The sequence below is a fragment of the Lynx rufus genome, unplaced genomic scaffold, assembly GCF_022079265.1.
Source record: "Lynx rufus isolate CCGP_SWC_20201006 ecotype Redwood Valley unplaced genomic scaffold, mLynRuf1.p SCAF_11, whole genome shotgun sequence".
NCBI classification, from domain to species: Eukaryota; Metazoa; Chordata; class Mammalia; order Carnivora; family Felidae; genus Lynx; species Lynx rufus.
Genome location: NW_025814825.1, coordinates 18,476,565 through 18,496,499, shown reverse-complemented (window position 1 = coordinate 18,496,499; position 19,935 = coordinate 18,476,565). Strand labels below are relative to the sequence as shown.

General features: G+C 43.0%; 1 protein-coding gene across 5 annotated transcripts in view; it reads left to right on the top strand.

Annotated features, from left to right (window-relative positions):
- The window catches only part of KCNMA1 (potassium calcium-activated channel subfamily M alpha 1), a 731,687-nt gene that overhangs the window by 568,329 nt on the left and 143,423 nt on the right, over positions 1 to 19,935 (top strand). For all 5 annotated transcript variants that reach the window (XM_047073026.1, XM_047073024.1, XM_047073023.1 and 2 more), the window contains 2 exons: positions 2,662 to 2,771; positions 15,773 to 15,841. In XM_047073026.1, the coding sequence (XP_046928982.1) occupies positions 2,662 to 2,771; positions 15,773 to 15,841 (179 nt within the window). The remainder of the gene's footprint in view (positions 1 to 2,661; positions 2,772 to 15,772; positions 15,842 to 19,935) is intronic.

Here is a 19,935-nt window from a genome sequence, read left to right as displayed (position 1 = left end):
ATATTTAATGATTAACTTACAATAAAATTTGGTCTATAGAGTAGTTGCAAGGGCTGTTGGGTGGCTGGGTCAGCTAATCATCTGACTCTTGATTTCAGCTTAGGTCGTGATCTCTGGGTTCATGAATTTGAGCCCCATGTTGGGCTCTGCATTGACAACGCAGAGTCTTCTTGGGATTCTCTCTCTTTCTCCCTCTGCCCCCACTCTCTCTCAAAAATAAATAAATAGGGGCACCTGGGTGGCGTAGTCGGTTGAGCATCTGACTTGGGCTCAGGTCATGATCTCACAGCTCATGAGTTCGAGCCCCGTGTCGGGCTCTGTGCTGACAGCTTGGAGCCTGGAGCCTGCTTGGGAAACTGTCTTCCTCTCTCTCTGCCCCTAACCCATTCATATTCTGTCTGTCTCTCTCAAAAAAATAAATAAATATTAAAAACATTAAAAATAAATAAACATAAATAATTAAATGCATAAATAAAAATAATTTTTTTTAAAAAAGGAAATGTTAAAAAAAAAGAATAGTTCTATTAGGATACAGAGGTATGAAAATACTGGCCATAACTAAAAGGACCATATTAAAATTATATTAACTGAGGAATACCACCACCAATCAATAATAATCGAGATAAAGGCTCCAATTTTCATTGTTTTGAAAATCAGGTTAAACTAGTAACATAACGCATTATAAAGGGAATGTCTCTGCTGAAAGAATAGGCTGAATTCTTCCATTTCAAAAACACTATTTTCCCATGAAGCTCTACCATGAGGATTTATCATTGGCAATTCTCCATATAGTATCCTATTTACCAATAAAACAAATTATGGTACTGTAATTCCCCAACTATTCTATATTTCAAATTATTTACTAATGCAGACTAGGCTTTCTTCAAATTAGTTAGAATTAATGGCCTTTGCTTATAAAGTCAAAATATCTTTTATTTGAAAAAAAGTTGAAATCTTATGATTCAGGGAAATTAAAAAGTTTATGCTTAGTTAAACACATTGCAGTTAATTTTTAAAAATCATACAGTTTAGCAGTAGAAATGGTTGAGTGCTTTTTTTTTAAAGACCCCACTCTGGGGAAGACCAATTTGTAGATAAACAGCCCATACCCAGCAGCACTGCATAGCTAATGTCTAATGTGTGGGAGTAGGTTAGAAGCAGCTCAAACTAATGAGGTTAACCCACATACTCTAATCACCCAGACTTGCACAAAGCAGGCAAATAACATAGAAGCAGGGAGCATTCAATTTATTTTTAAGTGAGTCCTGCCTTTTTTGTATTCCAGGGTGTCACCCAGTAGATGGTAGGTGTTCATTTCCCACTGTTTCCAAGTCTCTTTCAACTTCTAGCATTGCATTTCCCCTAGCTAACTGATTATGGGCCATAAGCAAGATGCCTTCTAATTCAGCATCAGCCCAAGAAATTGTAAGGAGTCACTTCTTGTTGGCTGGGAAGGTGCCTCTCATCTCCTCACCTTATGTAGAGGTATACCTGGGAGGCCACAGCCTACAGACTCCCAGGGACTACTCAGTCTGCCTGCCTTGGGAATCCCAAGGTCTTTGACCTCCTATAGGGGCTCAGCATTCTTGTTGTTATTCACGCTATAATTTTTAAAGATCACTTCCAATGTAAAATCCTTCTAGAAATGCTTAGCATGAAGAGGGTTGTTGGGAAAACCAGTAGAGCTTGATAAATTAGGAAAAAAGACACATTTTAATGAAATCTGGGGTAAGGCCTGTCTGAAACAACATTTTACTTTTTGTGATACTCAGGGTGTGGTTGGAAAAATCTTTTTTTTCCCAAAGTAGAAATATACGTATTGTTCTATTGTGTTATTGTTTTATTTTTTACATATATATATGCATACACACACACACATACACACTCATTGTAAAAGCCTTCAGACAACTCAGAAATCTATAGAGAAAAGTGTTAGTCTTCCACTCAGAGATAGTTAGTGTTAGTGTTTTAGTATAAAGTTTTCTAGATTTTTCTATGGCTTTACAAGAAATGGTTAGTGTTTTCGTATAAAGTTTTCTAGATTTTTCTATGGCTTTACAAGCATTCAGATAATTATAGGGTATTTTAATAGGGTCAGACTACTAACATTATTTGGTAATTTTTACATAATTGCTATATGAGCAGATATACATTTTCACCATCATTTTTAATTATTTCTTTGTATTCCATTGAAAAATGTACCATTTGTGTTTTTTTCTAATTTTTTATTAATAGGAAGGATGTTCTTATACATATGTCTCTGTATATGTGTCTATTTGTTTCTTTGCTATGAATACTTAAAATGGAATGGTTGTGTAAGAGAACATGTCCTTTAAAAAAATTTTATAACACTTGCAAAATTGCTCTTCAAAGCACTTGTATCGATTTACTTGCCCACCAGTATTGTGGGTGAATGCCCATGCTTCACACCCTTGAAAAGCATACAGGTTAGAAAAATGGTGCTTTAGAGAGGATGTACTTCCATTCTAAGAGCTTAGGAGCATGGAAAGCTTCACGTGGATGATGTGGTTGTGGTCCTGGTTGCTGAAGACAGTCACCATCACATAACTAGGGCATTCATTCATTTGCCAGATGGTAAACTCTGGTTTTTCTTTTATAGTGTGCTGTCATATCTTGAACCTCCTGTGTTCTTCTCTCTAGATTGAGGAAGACACGTGGCAGAAATACTACTTGGAAGGAGTCTCAAATGAAATGTACACAGAATATCTCTCCAGTGCCTTCGTGGGTCTGTCCTTCCCTACTGTTTGTGAGTAAGTGACCATTAACCATGTGCTCTTTGGCTCTCAGGGGTATTTAATGTGCCCCTTTCAGGGAAGATACCTTACGCCTGCCCAACACAGCTGGGGTACTCAACAATTACTGAGGGTAACCTGTGTGCTCTGTCTTGTGTGGTGAACAGGAAGGTGGGTCATTACATGGTCTCTGCCTTGGGGATTTCTGCTGGCCCTACTTTTCCCCACAGCTCTGAGAACCTTATACTTAGGTCCATTATTTGCATTAAATTATGAACCACAGTGTTCCTGCATGTCTTGAATTAGGCTCCTGTGGTGTAGACACAGTATGATGGGTGGCAGGAACCCATGTCTTTTTACCAGGATGAAAACAAATCTTGCCTGCTCCTTGATGAAAGGAATTTTAATATCTTTCAGTCAAATCAGATCATAGAGACATCCGAGAAGCCATTATTCAAAGTGCATTCAAATACTGCTGAGGAAATGTGGAACCAAATGTATGGAAGGAGGCCTTGAGAAGCTCTTAGCAATTTAGCTCCTGACATGAACAACCACCATGTTATGACAATGAGAAGGCTTAGCTTTTCCTTATTATTGGCTCAGCAGGATGGATTTGAACAAGAGGCAGCCCCAGCTGGCCATGGCCCCTCAAAGTAGCATAGGTGATCATTTAAGGGATATGAACTCAAGAGTTACACGGGTCCTGGACCCCGAGAAACTTCCATCATGATGATGCCTTAGATTTCCCACTTGGAATCTCAAATGTTGGGTGCAAGTCAAACGGGGGTTTTGTCCCCTATGAAAGCATAAACTCCCTGGGAATGTTGAAACATTAAGCCTTGTTAATCCATTGACACTTTAGCAAAAGATTTGATAACCTCAGTCTTGCTGATAAAAACTGGGCAGAAATAGGGGAATCTTGGAACCACTGGGCTGAGGATGAAAAGCTATTCCCTTGTGCTGAGTACCTACAAATGAAACCCACCTTCTGGAAAGGGAGGTCTAAAAAGGATAGTCCTGGGGACCCTTGGGCTCTTCTGTCTTCTAGCTTTCTGTTCTGTGCAGAGCAGAGAGGGGACAGAACACCTGGGAGGTGGTGTTTACCTGGAGACTCCTGTCACAGGACACAGCAGGTGTACTGTGTCTGTCCCTGGGCCCAGACCCTAAGCAATCCAAAACGGTTTGGCTCTTTACTGAAATTTCCCACCCTGTCTCTAAGCGAAAGTTTAAACACTAAATGGACTGGAAAAGTGAATAGGTAATTGATTCGGAAGGAGTTATTTTCTGAAAATGGATGCCCTATTGTAACTCCCATGTGTTCCTTTCTGTGAGAGCTATTTCTCTTTCTGCCACAGAAAGAAGTTAACCATTCAGAGGCCTCAGGTCCTGGAACATTGAGGCTGTCCCAGGGGATTTTCTCCACCTTGGGGTTTGGACTGCCTAGGATAGAAAGCCCAGGAGAATTCAAGACTTTTAATAGAGGCTGGTTCTATGTTAAAAAAAAAAAAAAAATGGAGGCCTCCTATATAATGTAGGGGTGGTCTGAGCACACGGCAAAGCTGCCAGTACCCAGAGGGGTCCTATGGCATTGGGGGCATTAGCAGAGGTGTGTGTGAAGATGCCCTCCTTGGCTGTTGATTTTCCCTGGCTTGACCAGTGTTTATATCTACCATGAGTGCTTCCTCGGAAGCCTGCATTCCCACTGCTTTTCTTACTCTGCTGCGGAGAGCCAAGGAGAGCCAAGTCAGTTTGTTTTAAGAGCATTAAACCGCAAGGTTAGAATTGCTCCCCCTAGAGGCTGCAACTGGGATACCCACAAGGTAAATTTGACTCCCTTAAGTGCCCTGTGCAGTGTTTCATTTCTTAACAGTTAATTGCAAATATTTCAAAATAGTGGTATTTCACATAAAAACAAGATTTTTGGCCTCTCTTGAAAACCTGATGTGCACTTGCATTTCTACCGGATGCTAACTGGCTCTAATTTGTTGTAAAGAAGGGGTTAGTGTAGGTCCTCCCCTCTCTGTTGTCTTAAACCAGGCCAGATCTGCATTGATACCCTGGGCCTGGCCCCACTGCCGTGTGACTTTGTCAAGAACTCCCTGGGTGGTGTGAAACTTCACTGCCCTTCAGAGCCAGCTCAAGAGCTGGACACTAGTGGCTGCTGTAAATATTTCCTTTGATGGATTTGCATGTTTAGAACATGTCCTGAGGAGGAGAGAATCTTTCAGACACACCTCGTTGTCAGAGAATTTAATATTTGTTCAGCACAGCTTCTAGAATACAAAAAAAAAAAAACCCACAAACTTCTGATGTGAGTGAGAATGTGTTCAACTTAGTGCTATTATTCGTTTAACACAATGATACAGCAGAGGTAGGAATAATCAATAAAGAAAGGACATTTAATGAGATTTAGGAACATCCCAAAACATTGAAGCTCTCCTCAAGCATTTGATTATCTGGAGGCTTAATTATCTGTGTTTTCTACTTTAAATTAAAGAAAAGCCATAACTCAAAGTTACCAGCAGTTTAATGATAACACTCTTCAATTCAGGTTAATTAAAGCACAGCCGTAATTAGAGTGTAGTGTTGTATATCACCGGGCTGGCGCATAAGTATTTTCATTACAGTAAGAATTGGCTATTCAATTTCGAGATGACATAAAGGACGCTGAAATATATTTTAAGCTGGTTCATGTAGAAGAAAAAGAATTGGGGAATATTCTGGGGACAATAAAGCACAGATAAAATATACAGATTTTCAGAGTGGTTTCTGTAATTATGTGCTGCATTAAAACAATATGCAGCCAATAACGTCTTAAAGCATGAAAAGAAATAAATTTGCTCTTCCCCTAGCTGGCAGTATGCCCCCTTGCAGGATGGGATCACCGCCCAGGAGAGCTTGGAGTTTTCTCAGAAGCCAGGAGAAACGTTCTGTGGAAAGATAAGGGAGCAGGATACACAGATGAAATTTGAAGTTATTTCCCCAGAGAACAGAGTGGGGAAGAGGAGAGGCAGGAGGGCCGAAGGCCCCCACAAGGCAAGCTTTTTAAAAATTTCTAGTGGAGAGGTGTTCCCTCTTGCCCGGGGGAGACTCACACCAGCTATGTCCTCAGACTTCTGGGCACCGGCCTTGTGGCCTCACTGCGTGTGTCATCAGAAGATGCACCTTTGTTCCGTGTGTCACTAACTTAGACAAAACACAGTACCATTTCTAAATATTTCATTTACGTCTTCTCATTTTATCCACACAACAACCCTGTGGTTTCTATTAATGCCACGCTTCCTGGTTTATGAACAAGGACACTGGGACTCAGAGGATGTTGGTGCCCCTCCAAAGCCACCTAGTGCACAAGTGACAGAGCCAGAGTTCTGATGCTGGGCCTGTGTAATTGAGAGCAGCTTGGAGGAGCTGCTGGAGGAAAGCTGGCTAATTAAGAATCTCCCGGGGAGTGTACTAAGTGGAGAGATTTCTAGACTCCATCTCCGGATTTTAATATCTGGGGGAGTCCCCCACATCTGTACTTTTTTTTATAAGCAAAGACAGGTGATTCTGATTCAAAGTCTGATGCCTGGGACCTCCCCCTACCCCCTCCTTCCTCATCCCTCTACACCACAGGCTGGAATAAACTCCCCTTACTCCGCACTTTGGGCTCAGTCACTGGAATGTTTCTCTCTGATTTTAGGCAAATCATAGAATATGGGTGGGCCATATTTGACAAGCTAATGTTAACATTTGGGCCTTTGTGTGAGTTTCCTTGCCACCATTCCTGCTTCACATTTTCTTCAATCTCCTGGAAGACAGGCTGAATCTACACTCTGCCACGCCAGGCACACTCCTGACTGCTCTGCCCTCTCTCCATGCCTTATCCAAATCAGTATAGGAAAAAAGCTTTGGGGTGCTGAGCCCTTTAATGCTCTTGGTGAGGTTTCCACTGGACATCATGAGAGCAACTTCAGGCTGCAGAGAACAGAGAAGCGCTAAATGCCAAGATGCAGAGGAAATAAGGACAATTCAGGATGCAACCCACAAAGGTGCCTCTTGGCTTTGTTGGCAAGATCATGGTGGCTATGTCCTAGACCTTCCCCAGGATGCCCTTAGGGTGTTCCTTTTAAGAGCCAGCAACTCCTAAGCAACCCCCCTTCATTTTGCATAGCTGGCTTGCCCCTGGGTCTGTGTGACAGTACGATCAAGGCAAAGGAGCTTTGGGATCTGAAAGAGAAGGTGCCATCCATTGTGCTCTGAACACCACAAAACCACCTGCTCCCTCTCCCTCCCATTCCCCACCTTCCCCAGCAAGGGACCATGGAGGGTGCGAGGGGCCAGCACCAAGCTTGCAGGAATCAAGGAGCTGCTGTCTGAGGCCATGTTTGCCACTAAAAGGTCTTGTATTTGATCGGTCCCCATAATAGGATGATGCTTGATATTGTAGAGTGTGACCTTGGAATCTCAAACCCTCAGAGCAGCCACTTGGTGGATGTGTAATTTGGGACAAGGTATTTGATTTCTCCATACCTCCTTCCTCTGATAGTTACCAGCTGCCTGACTTTGGACATGGTGTTTACCCCAGGATCCTCATCTCTGAAATAGGAACATTACTTATCTCTCAATAGTGCCGATATTCTTTTCCCTCTCCCACCTCCTCTTTTCCCACCTCCTCCAGTCCTGTCCCATCAAGTACAACATAAGCACCAAGAAAGAAAGGGATTCCATTGTGGCATTTCCAGGTTATACTTACTCTTACCCTCTAGAAAAGTTCTGCAGGCAGTCAGTGGTCTGTCAGTCACCAGCCAGTCAGTCGACTAGATATTTAATAAACTTAGGGTATGTGTGCAGTGTGCCAGGCATGGTGCCATCTCTAAAGGAAACTGCAATTAGATTTAATCAAGTATGCACACCTTAAAGGATTAACGACAGTACTTATAAATGAAAAGTAAAGAACTCTGTTTCCCTACAGTGGCTGCTTTCAGAGAGTTTTAAGTCTGGCGAAGAAAAATAATACCCAGGGCACCTGGGTGGCTCAGACAGTTAAGCATCCGACTCTTGATTCGGCTGAGGTTGTGATCTCATGGTTCATGAGATTGAGCCCCGAGTCAGGCTCTGTGCTGACAGCGTGGAGCCTGCTTGGGATTCTGTATCCCTCCCTCTCTGCCCCTCCCCTACTCACATGTGCGCATGTGCTCTCTCTCTCAAAATAAATAAATAAACATTTGGAAAAAAAGAAAGAAAGAATACCCATCCTCAGCGAGAACTAAGCACCTATGGAGAAGTATTTGATGGGTGCACACTGGAGGACAGAGGCTGAGAGAGGGGGTGAGAACTCCCTGTAGGCTGGGGGGTGAGCAGGAGAGGCTTCCTAGAAGAGAAGACACTTGAGCTGTGTCTTGTAAGGAGATTGGATTCAGAGAGGGAATAAAGAGGGAAGAGGGAATTCTAAGCAGTAAGCAGTCGGGAGGCTGGGAGCCACATAGCATCTCTTCGATTTTCCAACAACAGCAAACTGATTTCCCTTTTAGATGGGAGAAAGAGACAAATCAGATTTCTTTTGACGTGTGATGTTTTCAGGGGGAAACAGCGACAGAGGTTTTTTTGTCTGCCTCCAGACAAGAAAGTGAAGGCAGAGGGGAGACCAGAGAAGTGGGGAAGGAGGAGCAGGAGGAAACCACAGGTTCTGAGGTTGGGTTATGGCAAGAACACCATGTTCCAGGTCCTGGCTTTCTCAGTGAGGGTATTAGTCAGTCATTCATCGCTTGCAAAATATAAAAGCTTAATTGTATTGGGTTTTACAGCTCAGAGGGGATTAGGACAAAAGATGTATTTAAAATACAGTGTGTCTCTCTCTGTCCCCCTGCAGCTGATGGAGTAGTTAAAATTCAGATTTGATGTGGAGTATTTAATGCCTGGGTAACTTGGGGGAACTCTGGTCAGATCTTCGCGGTGCTACAGGGCAGGAGTTCTGCCCTCGGTCTAGATGTGAGCATGGATGCTTTTGTGATGACTGAAGACAGTGTAGAGGTTGGAGGGGGCTTCTCCATCCCCTCGTCCACCTGCATTCAGGGCTCCTAAACAAGAAGAAAATCATGCTCTCGTGCTGTGTTGTTCTGCATGGACAGATCTTTCCAGTGAAGCTGCTTGAGGGAGATTTAAGACTACCTGGGGAAAGCTGGGTCTCCTGTAAAATGAAAACTAGAGGCACTTGAACTTGAGTTCTAGCAGATCAGTAGATTTTAGGGAAGGATTTCTGAATTTGAACATTGAGCAGAGAGAAGCTGGCAAGCCTGATTGTCATTTGATGGATTCATTTAGCCAGGCTGCAGAAATGAGAATTTTGTTAGAAATTGTGGAGGGACTCAAGTCTCATCTTTAAAAAATATTTTTCCTGAACAAGGTGGCCCTATTCATCTAATTATTTGAGGGGTGGTATTGTAGTTAAGACAACATTTATGAACACAGATAGGAATACAATATTTATGATGATTTCTACTACAGAGACCCAGAGATGACCAGTAATCTTTCTACATGTTAGTGAATAAACAAATGACCCTAAAAACTGTTAAAACTTTTTTTTAAGTTTTGAGGGAGAGAGAGGTGGGGGAGAGGGGAATAGAGAGATGGAGAGAGAGAGAGAGAGAGAGAGAGAGAGAGAGAGAGAGAGAGAATCCCAAGCAGGCTCCACAATGTCAGTGCAGAGCCCAATATGGGGCTTAAATCCATGAACCATGAGATCATGACCTGAGCTGAAATCAAGAGTCAGATGCTTAACTGCCTGAGCCACCCAGGTGCCCCTAAAATCTGTTAAACTTTTAATCGAAGGCCACAGAGACAGTGGCACATCTAGAATTCTCTTCAGGAGGGTCAAGGAGGCAGTCTGTTGGAAATGAGATGTTAGGGGCTTCACTTGATATTAGGTCCACATAACAAACACACAGTTTACATTTTGTTTCTGACTAATAATAGTAATACAGTTTTCTAAAATGCATTTATTCATATTTTAGGCAAATGCTCGCTGTCTATATCAAAGAATGTAATTATTAATAAAATCAAGTGTCTCAGGTGTGGTAGTGGAGATATTGTGAGTGTGTGTGTGTGTGTGTGTGTGTGCACGCATGCGTGTGTGTTTCAGGTGGGGGTGTTCTGATGCCCGCTCCACCTCTATCAAAGCTATTGGGAAATGAAATCTGAACATCTCCATGAGCATTTTAAATCACTTCCTTTTTCTTGGTCCTGAGTCTTATAAATCCTGCTGTTTCAAATTTCCTTTAACTAGATGTTTCCATTTCGAGAGCCTATCATTTTAAATCAAAGCTCCTAAATCTGAATCTTTTTCATTCTAGCCCCTAGATCCTAAAGATCTGGTTTCCCAATGCACAGTATTTACATCCACATCTACTCTGATTACATGCATCAGCCTGACATTGCCAGGGTCCCTCTGGATCGCAGAAGAGGGGCCTGTATTTCAGGGGAAGCTGGGTTTGCAGGGCACAATGAAAGCTACCTCTTCTCTCTTCACCCACTCACTCCTAGGTGACTCATTTTCAACAGCCCCAAACCACATCTTCACACACCCTTCTTGGGCACATTCGAAAGTACAGATTCTGAGACAGGTTTCTTCGCTTAATTCACATCAGCAAGCAATCTTTCTAGTCAAGGAGGCTGATTTAATGGCAAGAACAATTTATGTCCCTCTGGGTAGGTAGAAACAGTTGGACTCTAATTCTTAAGAGCCTTTGTTCAGGAACATCTGGGTTGAAACTACTGTATTTAACAGATGATGCTAGCACTAAAAAAAAAAGGCCTTATATAATGTCATTGTCAAATTTGGTAGATCTCTACTTAATAATTACCAAGAAAGCAATCTAACTTGTTATTACAACAGTTTTATTGCAGATTGCTGGTTTAAGACCTTTTTGTGACAAGTGACATTTTTTTTTTCTGGAAAAAAGTCATTTCTGTTCCCCTGTAATTATTTTCACAACCAGCAGCAACTTCCTGCATTGGACATATTGGGACATTTTATTTTAGAAACAAGAATTGAATTCCTGCTAACTTATGGCTGATTTTATCCTGTTTTCCATTGTAAAGGCGGTCTAGCTTCTCTTTCTTATACCCTCCCTCAACCTAAGCCCCTTTCTCATCCACCCCCGGTCCTATCTATGTGGAGACACTGAGTAAAACCATAAGAAGGACTATAAAAACTGGATGAGCAAAGCTTATTTTGCTTTACCAAAAACAATGGTATCAATGATACAAGTAAATATTTAATCTCAGGACATCAATCCTGGCTGGTCTGAAGACGTGTTCTGAGAAGCACACCCCTTGTAGGAGGATCTGTAGAGATTCCCAAGGATAAATTGCTGTCTGTATCTTAGAATTGTATTTGCATTTTGGCACATTGATTCAAGGCGAATGTGAGATCCCTAGAGTACATCGCTGCTATTCTTTTTTTCTATATCCTTCTTTTCCAGTCTCTTTGCTTCTAATGAGCAAGAGGCACCTTGTTTCAGGATTTGATACTCAACTCCCAAGCCTTCCCTGCTTCGACTTTCCTAGTTTACCACTTTATCTCTTATGTATACTTCCAGCACCTCATGAGATTCTGCTCCCCAGTCATTCCTGCATTTAATCATCGTTTATTAAATGTGCCTTGCACTCTTTGCACTTTGCAGAATTCCAGGGAGACAAAGCATGTGTCTTGCACTGAAGAAGCTCAACTCGAGGGCAGAGAGATGAGTAAACAAGTGATTACCACACCCCAGCACTCCTGTTCCTAGCCTTGGTCTGTTCTTACCTCCAGGACCCCCCAACAGAGACTGTACCTCTGCTGCAGCCTTGAGCCCACCACCCTAGTTTGGCTAACTCTCTGTGGCAGGATCTAACAAAAAAAACCTGATGTTTAATAGGGGGGATGTAGTTCTGTTTCTAGAGCAAATTGCAAATTACTCAAGATGTGCTTTTTGTGGACATGCAGAAGATACTAGTTAGAGCAGAGATTAAAAACTTAGGTGTCTGTAGGAGGCAGGAGTGAGCAACAAAGAGTGAAGAATGAGGAGGTAGGGTAAGGAGTGCAGGGGACCTTGGCATAGTGGAGAGCACATGTCCCATCCAGAGGTATAAGGGCATCAAGCTCGCATCCCTTTTAGCTATACAGAATGTGGCTCCAGTGTGGCTATTTATGATTGACTTATCAAGGAAAGCTGAAAGGCTAGTTTTTATATGAAATCACCTGTTAGTATCTCATTCTGAATTTTTAAACATGCTGCACTGCCTAATGCTCCATGCTGGGCTTCTGGCCACCACTGAGATTTAATTTCCACTTTTGGCCTTTCTTCGTAAAGGCCATTTGACCTTGAGCAAGTTGCCCCTCTTTGTCATCTCTGTGAGAAGGGCGGGCCTGAATCCCATAATCCATGGTTGTGGCACTATTTGCATATGATTACTTTGTTGACATCACTCTGTCCCTGCCCTCTCCCCCTTTGACCAGTGAGTAAAGGCTGGGTTTGGGTCAAAGAGCTTCTTAAAAAGAGGCTTCTGTAAAGCAGTGTACAATCAGTCATCTTAGATACGGATTTGGAAGTCATGAAAGAGGACTCAGAGATCTCCTTGGTCCACCCTGCTAGGTTAAGGAATGTGCACAAGGCCGTGTAGATTTTACTGACTATCCTGCGTTGGAAAACTTCTCTCTTTTTATACCTAGTTGGTAAATGATACTGTAGTACCTAGGAAGACATAATTCACCATTACTGTGGACTATTTCTTTGCTTCTACCAACAGGATCAGGTCATTAAAGCAATTAAGGTCCATGATCCCATGAACCACAGAGACCCAAAACAGAGTGGCCAGCTGCTCATAGGGTATCAGCATATCGGCCTCTTCGTGACATGTGCTAAGAGCAGCTTTCTCCTTGAGATTTTGGCATTTAGCTGTTATTTACATTAGAAAGTGGTTACCTACCCTGGTAATTTGGTTCAACAAATATTGCATGAGCCATCTGATATTTTAAACAATTTAAGCTCCACAAGTAACAGCCCCATAAAGGGTGCATGTTAGCAGTTCTCTATGGGACATAAATTAAGAAGAGCGTTTTTCCAGCTGTAGTTGGATACCTGGATTGGTGTTTCAGCAAACTGCGTAATCAGCACAAAGCCCAGGTCATTAGAGTCTGCTGGCAGGAATCAGCAAACCTGCAAATCACCGGGAGAGCCCAAATGTGCCTAGATGAAGTGGTCCTTTGAAATCTGTCTGTTGAAAGCAATAGGAAGACCGTGACCTCACATGTAGGAATGAGCAATTCGGTCTTCTTCCCACCGGAGAGCATGAGGCCTTCACCAAGCCCTTGCCTGCAAGCAACACAGCCACAAAGTCTCACACATGATTATGCCACTTTTCTATTTGAAACCAGCCCAAAGCCTCCCATTTCACTTAGAATAAATGACAGAGCAGCAGACTCATTGCTGTGGCCAGCAGTCTTCGCAAACTTGCTCCTGCCTACCTCCCCGACCTAATCACTGTCACTTGTGACTTTGCTCACCCTGCTGCAGTCCAGCTGCCCTTGTTGCTGATCTTCAGACACCCCGAGTTCCTTCCTGCCTCGGGACCCTTGCACTTGCTGCTGCCATTCCCTGGAAAGATTTTTCTCCAGATCCTCATTGCCTGCCTCTTCTCATCACCTCCAGGGCTCAGTGCTCTAACTTCACTTTCTCAGGATGGTCCTCTTGGACCACTGCAGATAACACATCGTCCCAGTTGCCCTTTTTTGTTTGGTTGGTTGTTTTGGTTTTGGGGGTTTTTGTTGGAGGATAGTTGACACACAGTGTGACATTAGTTTCAGGTGTACAACATTGGGACAGTTCTGCGTGTTATGCTGCATGCTCACCACAGGTGGAGCTACCATCTGTCACCATACAACGCGATACAGTACCACCGACAATACTCCCTATGCTGTGCCTTTCATCTCCTGACTCATTCAGTCCATAACTGGAAGCCTGTACCTCCCACTCCCCTTCACCCATTTTGCCCACCCTCCTCCTACTCCCCCTTGGCAACACCAGTTGGTTCCCTGTATTTATGGGTCTTCCCAGGTACTCCTCGTCCTCTTCGGTTGTTTTGTTTTCTGCACAGTGTTTTCCTCCTCTGGAAATGTATTACCACTTGTATATTTGCTTTTTATCTATCTCTCCCAGTAAGAAATAGGCTTCCCTGGGGCTAAGGATGTGTATCCTGCCAGGTATTAGTTGGGGATCTTGGGCAAGTTAACATGGGTGTTCTGAGCCTCAGTTTCATCACCCGTGATATAGAGATACAAGTAGATGTTGGAATAACTGAGGCCATCTCTCTCTCTCTCTCTCTCTCAGGGATATTGTAGGGACTAAAGGAGAGCACCAAGGATGGCCCTGACTTGTGAACCGGTGCACCCCTACCCCCTTATGGGGCTGCAGCCATCAACCCATCAATAACCATCAACTCATTTCTCAATCTATCAGTCAGCCAATGTTTTATTATCCAGAAAGTCCTTAAAACATATGCTCATTGTTGATACTTGGCATATAGAATGTATGTAATTCTTTTGTGTGTGCTTTTATTTCTTTGAGTATATAAATATGTATTTTCACCTAATTGTATCAAATAATTTAGAAGTTTGTATCTATATGACAATCATTTATTAATCTTATACCTTGAAATATTCTTTAAAAACTCATCTTGAATGCTAAAACCATATTGTACCATACTTTACTTAACCATTGCTTCATTATTAGACATTTAGGTAACTTGTTTTTTATTCTGTATAAATATTACCACCTTGAACATCTTTACCCATAAATACTTTACTGGATCTTTTATTATTTTCTTAGAACCCCAGTAAGCAAAACCTTTCATTTATTTAGCTTCTGTGTGTCAGTGGTTCCACGGACAGTACTATGGGGAATTCCAAATGAGTCCCAAACTTTTTTTTTTAAGTTTTGTTTAAATTTATTTTTTGAGAGAGATAGAGAGCAAGTGGGGGGGGGGGCAGAGAGAGAGAGAGAGAGAGAGGGAGACAGAATCCCAAGCAGGCTCTGTGCTGTCAAGCCCAATGCAGGGCTCGATCTCATGAACCCTGAGATCATGACCTGAGCCAGAGTCAGGAGTCGGAATCTTAACCGACTGAGCCACCCAGGAGCCCCTAAATAAGTCTCAGACTCTTGAAGAAGTCACACTGGTTGAGGAGATAAAGTTCAGACACAGAATGCAACGGGGAGCAGCCACAGCCAGTGTGCGGCTGACTTCGGGTTGAAGGAGGTTGTTGCAGGTTGTTGCAGGTTGTGGCTCTCTGGGAACAGAGAGCCAGAGGGTGGCGGTGGGCTACAGAAGAGCTGCACAGAAGGTTGGACTTGACGGGGGCCTGGGAGGAAGGGCTGGAAGAAGAGAAGGCATGTGGGGGAGGAATCGCATCAAGGCAGGAACGAGGCAACCTCAAAGCAGGCTGGGCTGCAAGTGAGAGCACCGGGCAGATGAGGTGAGACAGCTTGGATGAGGCCAAGAGTGACGGTGCCACAGTCATGTGCTGGGCAGTTACACGGAGGCTAAGGATTATTACCATCATTCTGAGCACACAGGGGTCTGCTCGGAACAACAATACGAGCCATTTGTACAAAAGACCGAAATGGAATCCAAATAACAGGTCCAGCTGCTCCAAATACCTCCCTCCTCCTGCAGTTAACATTTTACTACCCGACTGAGTAACTAATGAATCTGGCCCAGCATAAATCCCCAGGCACAAATCCCTGCTTGGGGTCTGTGTCTAGACATCCAGACCCGAGTGCAATTTGCACTTTGAACATTCAGCGCCTTATCACTTGCGAGAAATCAGGTTTAATGGGGAGGATGGGGAGGTGTCGCTCCCACCCCCTCCCTTTGGCACAGTGACTATGGAATGGAGGTCCCTGGAATAATGAGTGCATCGGGCGATGGAGAGGTCGTAACAGTGTCGTGTGGCTCTGGTCATTCAGAAGCACTGACTGGGAGGTTTCTCCATCTCATTGCAGGCTGTGTTTTGTGAAGCTCAAGCTCCTGATGATAGCCATTGAGTACAAGTCCGCCAACCGAGAGAGCCGGTAAGTTTGCCACAGCCTGGTGGCCGGCTGACATTTACGAGATGTGAGAGTGCACTAAGAGTCTGGGTCTCCCCACTTGTTTCTTACACGTTATTGATGTACTTGGAACCCTGATGCAGCACATTTCGGGCCCTCGGGCACTTCTCATGGCGTACCCAACCAGATACTGCCACTTCCATCTCATGCCCCAGTGGGCATTCAGAAAGTGTTTCTCCGGAGGAGAGTGATGAGGCATCCAGATCGCCAGCTGATCATGCCAACTTGCACTTTTTACCCTCTGTGCACAAAATCGGGGGCAGCCCCTGTCCTCAAACCCCTTTTTACTGCGGTGAGCGTGAAGCAGGTGGATTCTGGCCTCCTTCACGGCAGGGATGGGGCAGGGCTGTGATGGGACACGCCAGCTCTCCCGATAGCCAAATTGCAAGCAGCCTATTGTGTACCATATGTGCTTTTCCCGGTGCAACCAAAATCCAGGTGGCAGAGTATCAGCTTCATGCAAATTAGTCAGGAGAGCAGGCTCAGAGGCAGGAGCTCTCTTTATTTATTTATTTTGCACTTAATTATGTGCAGATCAGACTGATGAGGGACTGAGTCTGGTTGAAATAGATAACAGCCCAGTCAATATATGAGTTCACACTGGAAGAAGGAAGCATCCCATTAACAGGGGATTTTGTTGATGAAGGACTATATGTATTACAGATAAAATAGAGTTGATTTTTTTGCTCCCCAATTTTTATCAATGGGTTTGGAAGAAAGAGCTCATTGAGAAATGCATGGGCTTTTGTCCTCTGAAATGACAAAACCTATAGCTAGGTTTCCTCCTAGCTATAGTAAATAAGTCTTCCTATGGATGCCCAAGTGTAGAGTGCAGATACCCTCTGACATATGCCTTAATACGGTGAGTGCAGGGCAACAGTAGAAGATGCCTGCTATCACCATCTAAGGAGTTTTCATTATCTGGATGAATAACTCAATGAAGCCAGACTTCCAAATGTATGGTCTGTCTCTGACAAAGAACAAACAAAGCACAATGAAAAAACACTGGATTGTAAGCAAGTCAATCAATCCAGTGTTTGCTGTATTACCTTAACCACCAGATCAGATTGCTCACAAAATCTGATCAAAGGCTAAGCTATTTTGAAAGTCCAAATCAACCAAGAGGAAGAAAAAAAAATGGTGGATTTGGTGGCCACATGTAGAACACGGCCATAGCAGTTAACAAGTATGTATATATACATTTTTCTTTTCTGTGTTGGCAAAGTGAAGAATATTATGTGCAAAAAAAAAAAACCCAGAGTCCTGGCTATTTGCTGTTCAACAGATAAAGCGGATGTTTCTGGAATTACTGCTTTCCCACATGGAGGCCAATAGTCACCGGCACCTGTGTAGGGAGAAACATGTCTCCCGGGTTTTTGCAAATGATATTCTTCATGTTGCCACGTCGGTAACTCTGTAATTCAGTCTCCTCTCTTTATCACTTCTGTGCATCTCTCAAAGAAGTGTCATGGTGTGGGTGGCACTAATGCCGTGTATTGTTTCTTGACCATTCTGGTATAATTTCAAAGCAGGAGTCCGCACCCTGAACCTTGACCTATCATCTCCCACCTGCCACATTTTGGTCACAAGGAGGGAGAGAAAAAGCCTGTTAATGGTTCAGTGTGAATCTGCTGTCACTATTCTAAGAAAAATAACTAACAGCTATCCCTGAAGACAAAAATCTTTTCTTTGATGGACCCTCCAATTAACTCACCAATCTGAGATGTTTTCAACAAAGCCATATTTATAGATACAGATTTTTAGTTTTTTTTTCTTTCAGAAAAGAGTGAAAAGAACTTGTTTGGGTTTGTTTTGGCTTTCTGTGTGCAGTTACCAACTTTAATCCTCACATGTGGCTTGGTCTCAGTGTGGAAGCACATTGGTTCTTGTGGAAAAAGGTGTGTTTGAGGGAATGTGGATCACACCTCTGAGAAAACACTGAACTTACCAAACACAATATCCATGTTAAAAAGGATTGAGTTTCTAACCCTTCCTGAGATAAGGATTTTGTTTTTCATCTAAGAATTTCCCATTTCCTCCCCTCCCCTATCCTCCAAGCAGCTGGGTGTGAAAATTCAGAGAACCCAGCTTCTTCTCTCCACCCCTTTGCCTCCAGCCTGTGTTGAACTACCTCCTCTGTTGTTTTACCCCATGACGCTGTTTCCATGCTCTGCTGAAAAACCTTGTTTTCACATGCATCCTTCAAATAATTTGAAACAAAGGTTTTCTTCCTTCTCTCCTTCTGGTGTCAGTCAACTTATTATCAAATTGTTTGATTTTAAATTCTTTTTCTTGTCGTTTTGCAGAAGCCGAAAGCGGTATGCGCTCTTCGTTAACCTTCCTCCCAACCCCCACCCTCTATCTTCACTGCTCACCACAGGACTAACCATTTGCCAAGAATTCAGGAAGATAGAGATTATATATATGTATACACATACATATAATCTCATTCCCTTGTCTAGTATATATATGTATATATATGTATTTATATATATATATGTATATTTATATTTAAACCCCTCTCCAACTAGAGCACATAAAAATTGGAAATAGCATATTGCTTTTCTTGTTTAGTTTGTTGATTCTTTTGGATGACGCACTAACTTCTTTGCAGGAAACCTAACAAACCAACAGGTACAATCCCTGTTTTCAGTCATGGCACCAGTGATGGGAACAAGTGTTATCGATGTTGAGAAGGAGGACGCTTCTCTCCAGCCCCTGGTGTCTGTTTCTGTCCTGTCCTGATGTGTCTTGGTGCCCACCAGACTCTGTGCCATTTGTCTGCATACCACGTCCACATTCCCAGTGACTTCCTCCTCCCCATGTCCCGTTTCCAGTTTGTAGAGCAGGATCCGTGTCCTTTTATCCACAAAACAGAGACCAAGCTCTTATACTCAACTTTTTTTTCCCCCTTACACTTGTTTTGATGATACCATCTTGCATATTTTATTTCTTCGACAGTACTCAATACATAGAACACTGCTACTAAATTGCCAGATTATCACATTCAACTCAGTGAATGAGTACTGCTTAAGGAGATGAACTCATGGCTTTATTTTTTCCCTAGCGTGTTTGGGCATATTTCTTCATGTGAAGTATCTCAGTTTTCACCATGTGACATCACCCCGTTTTGCCGCTGTTTTCTGTTGCATGAAGCATGACCAAATCCTCATCGATAGCATTTTTTTTTAACTTTTCCAGTTACTGTTTCCAGCGTAGTTTTTTGATAATGTGTTCTCTAAAACAGTATTGTTGAAAACATACTATTGAGATGCCCATGTGTTCATTTACTCAAGAGTTGTTTTTCTCCGTGGTTGGAATCACTGTCACATGTTCGTGTTTGTAATTGTGTGTGTGTGTGTGTGTGTGTGTGTGTGTGTGTGTGTGTGGTGGGGGATATTCGTCTGGAACTCTTTCCAAAGTCAGATTCTTCTGTGGTTTTTGGTGTTGATGTGTGACCATGAGGTGGCTTCCTGTCAGTTTGGTATTGTTGTTATGATCCAACTGCGAGAAGTTACTGCAGCACTTTGCATCTTCAAAGGTCCACAGTGGCTGCACCTCTGCTGTTGGCTTTTGGCCTTTGAGTCCTTTTATCTTGTGGTGGAGGCATGTTGTGACATAGCATGACTTGTCGTAAAGTGTACCAGAAAGTGACACAGCTTGCTCCCAGAGCCAAATAGTCACCATTGGCCTTCCCAAATGAATGATCTTTTCCCCATCCCATATGGCTACTGTTTTCCTTATGTGCACAGTATATTTCTAAGTGCCATTTCCAAAATCATTGCGATGGGTTCGGGCTAATCAATCCCTTGCCTGTATCATTGGCGGACCACAACGGCAGCCATTTGAGTCTGACCAACTGGGAGCAATCTTTATTATGCTGTCTCTGTGTGGGTGAACTGGGCTCAAGTATATGGAAGCATGGAATACACACTGTGTCTCCTCTGTATATTCTATAAGTAAAGTGTGTGTGTCTAGTTGTGTGGGACTCCAGCAACATCTATTTGAAAGCCCAGAAGAAATGAAAAATTCCAGAAAAGCAAGAAGATTTGAGATTT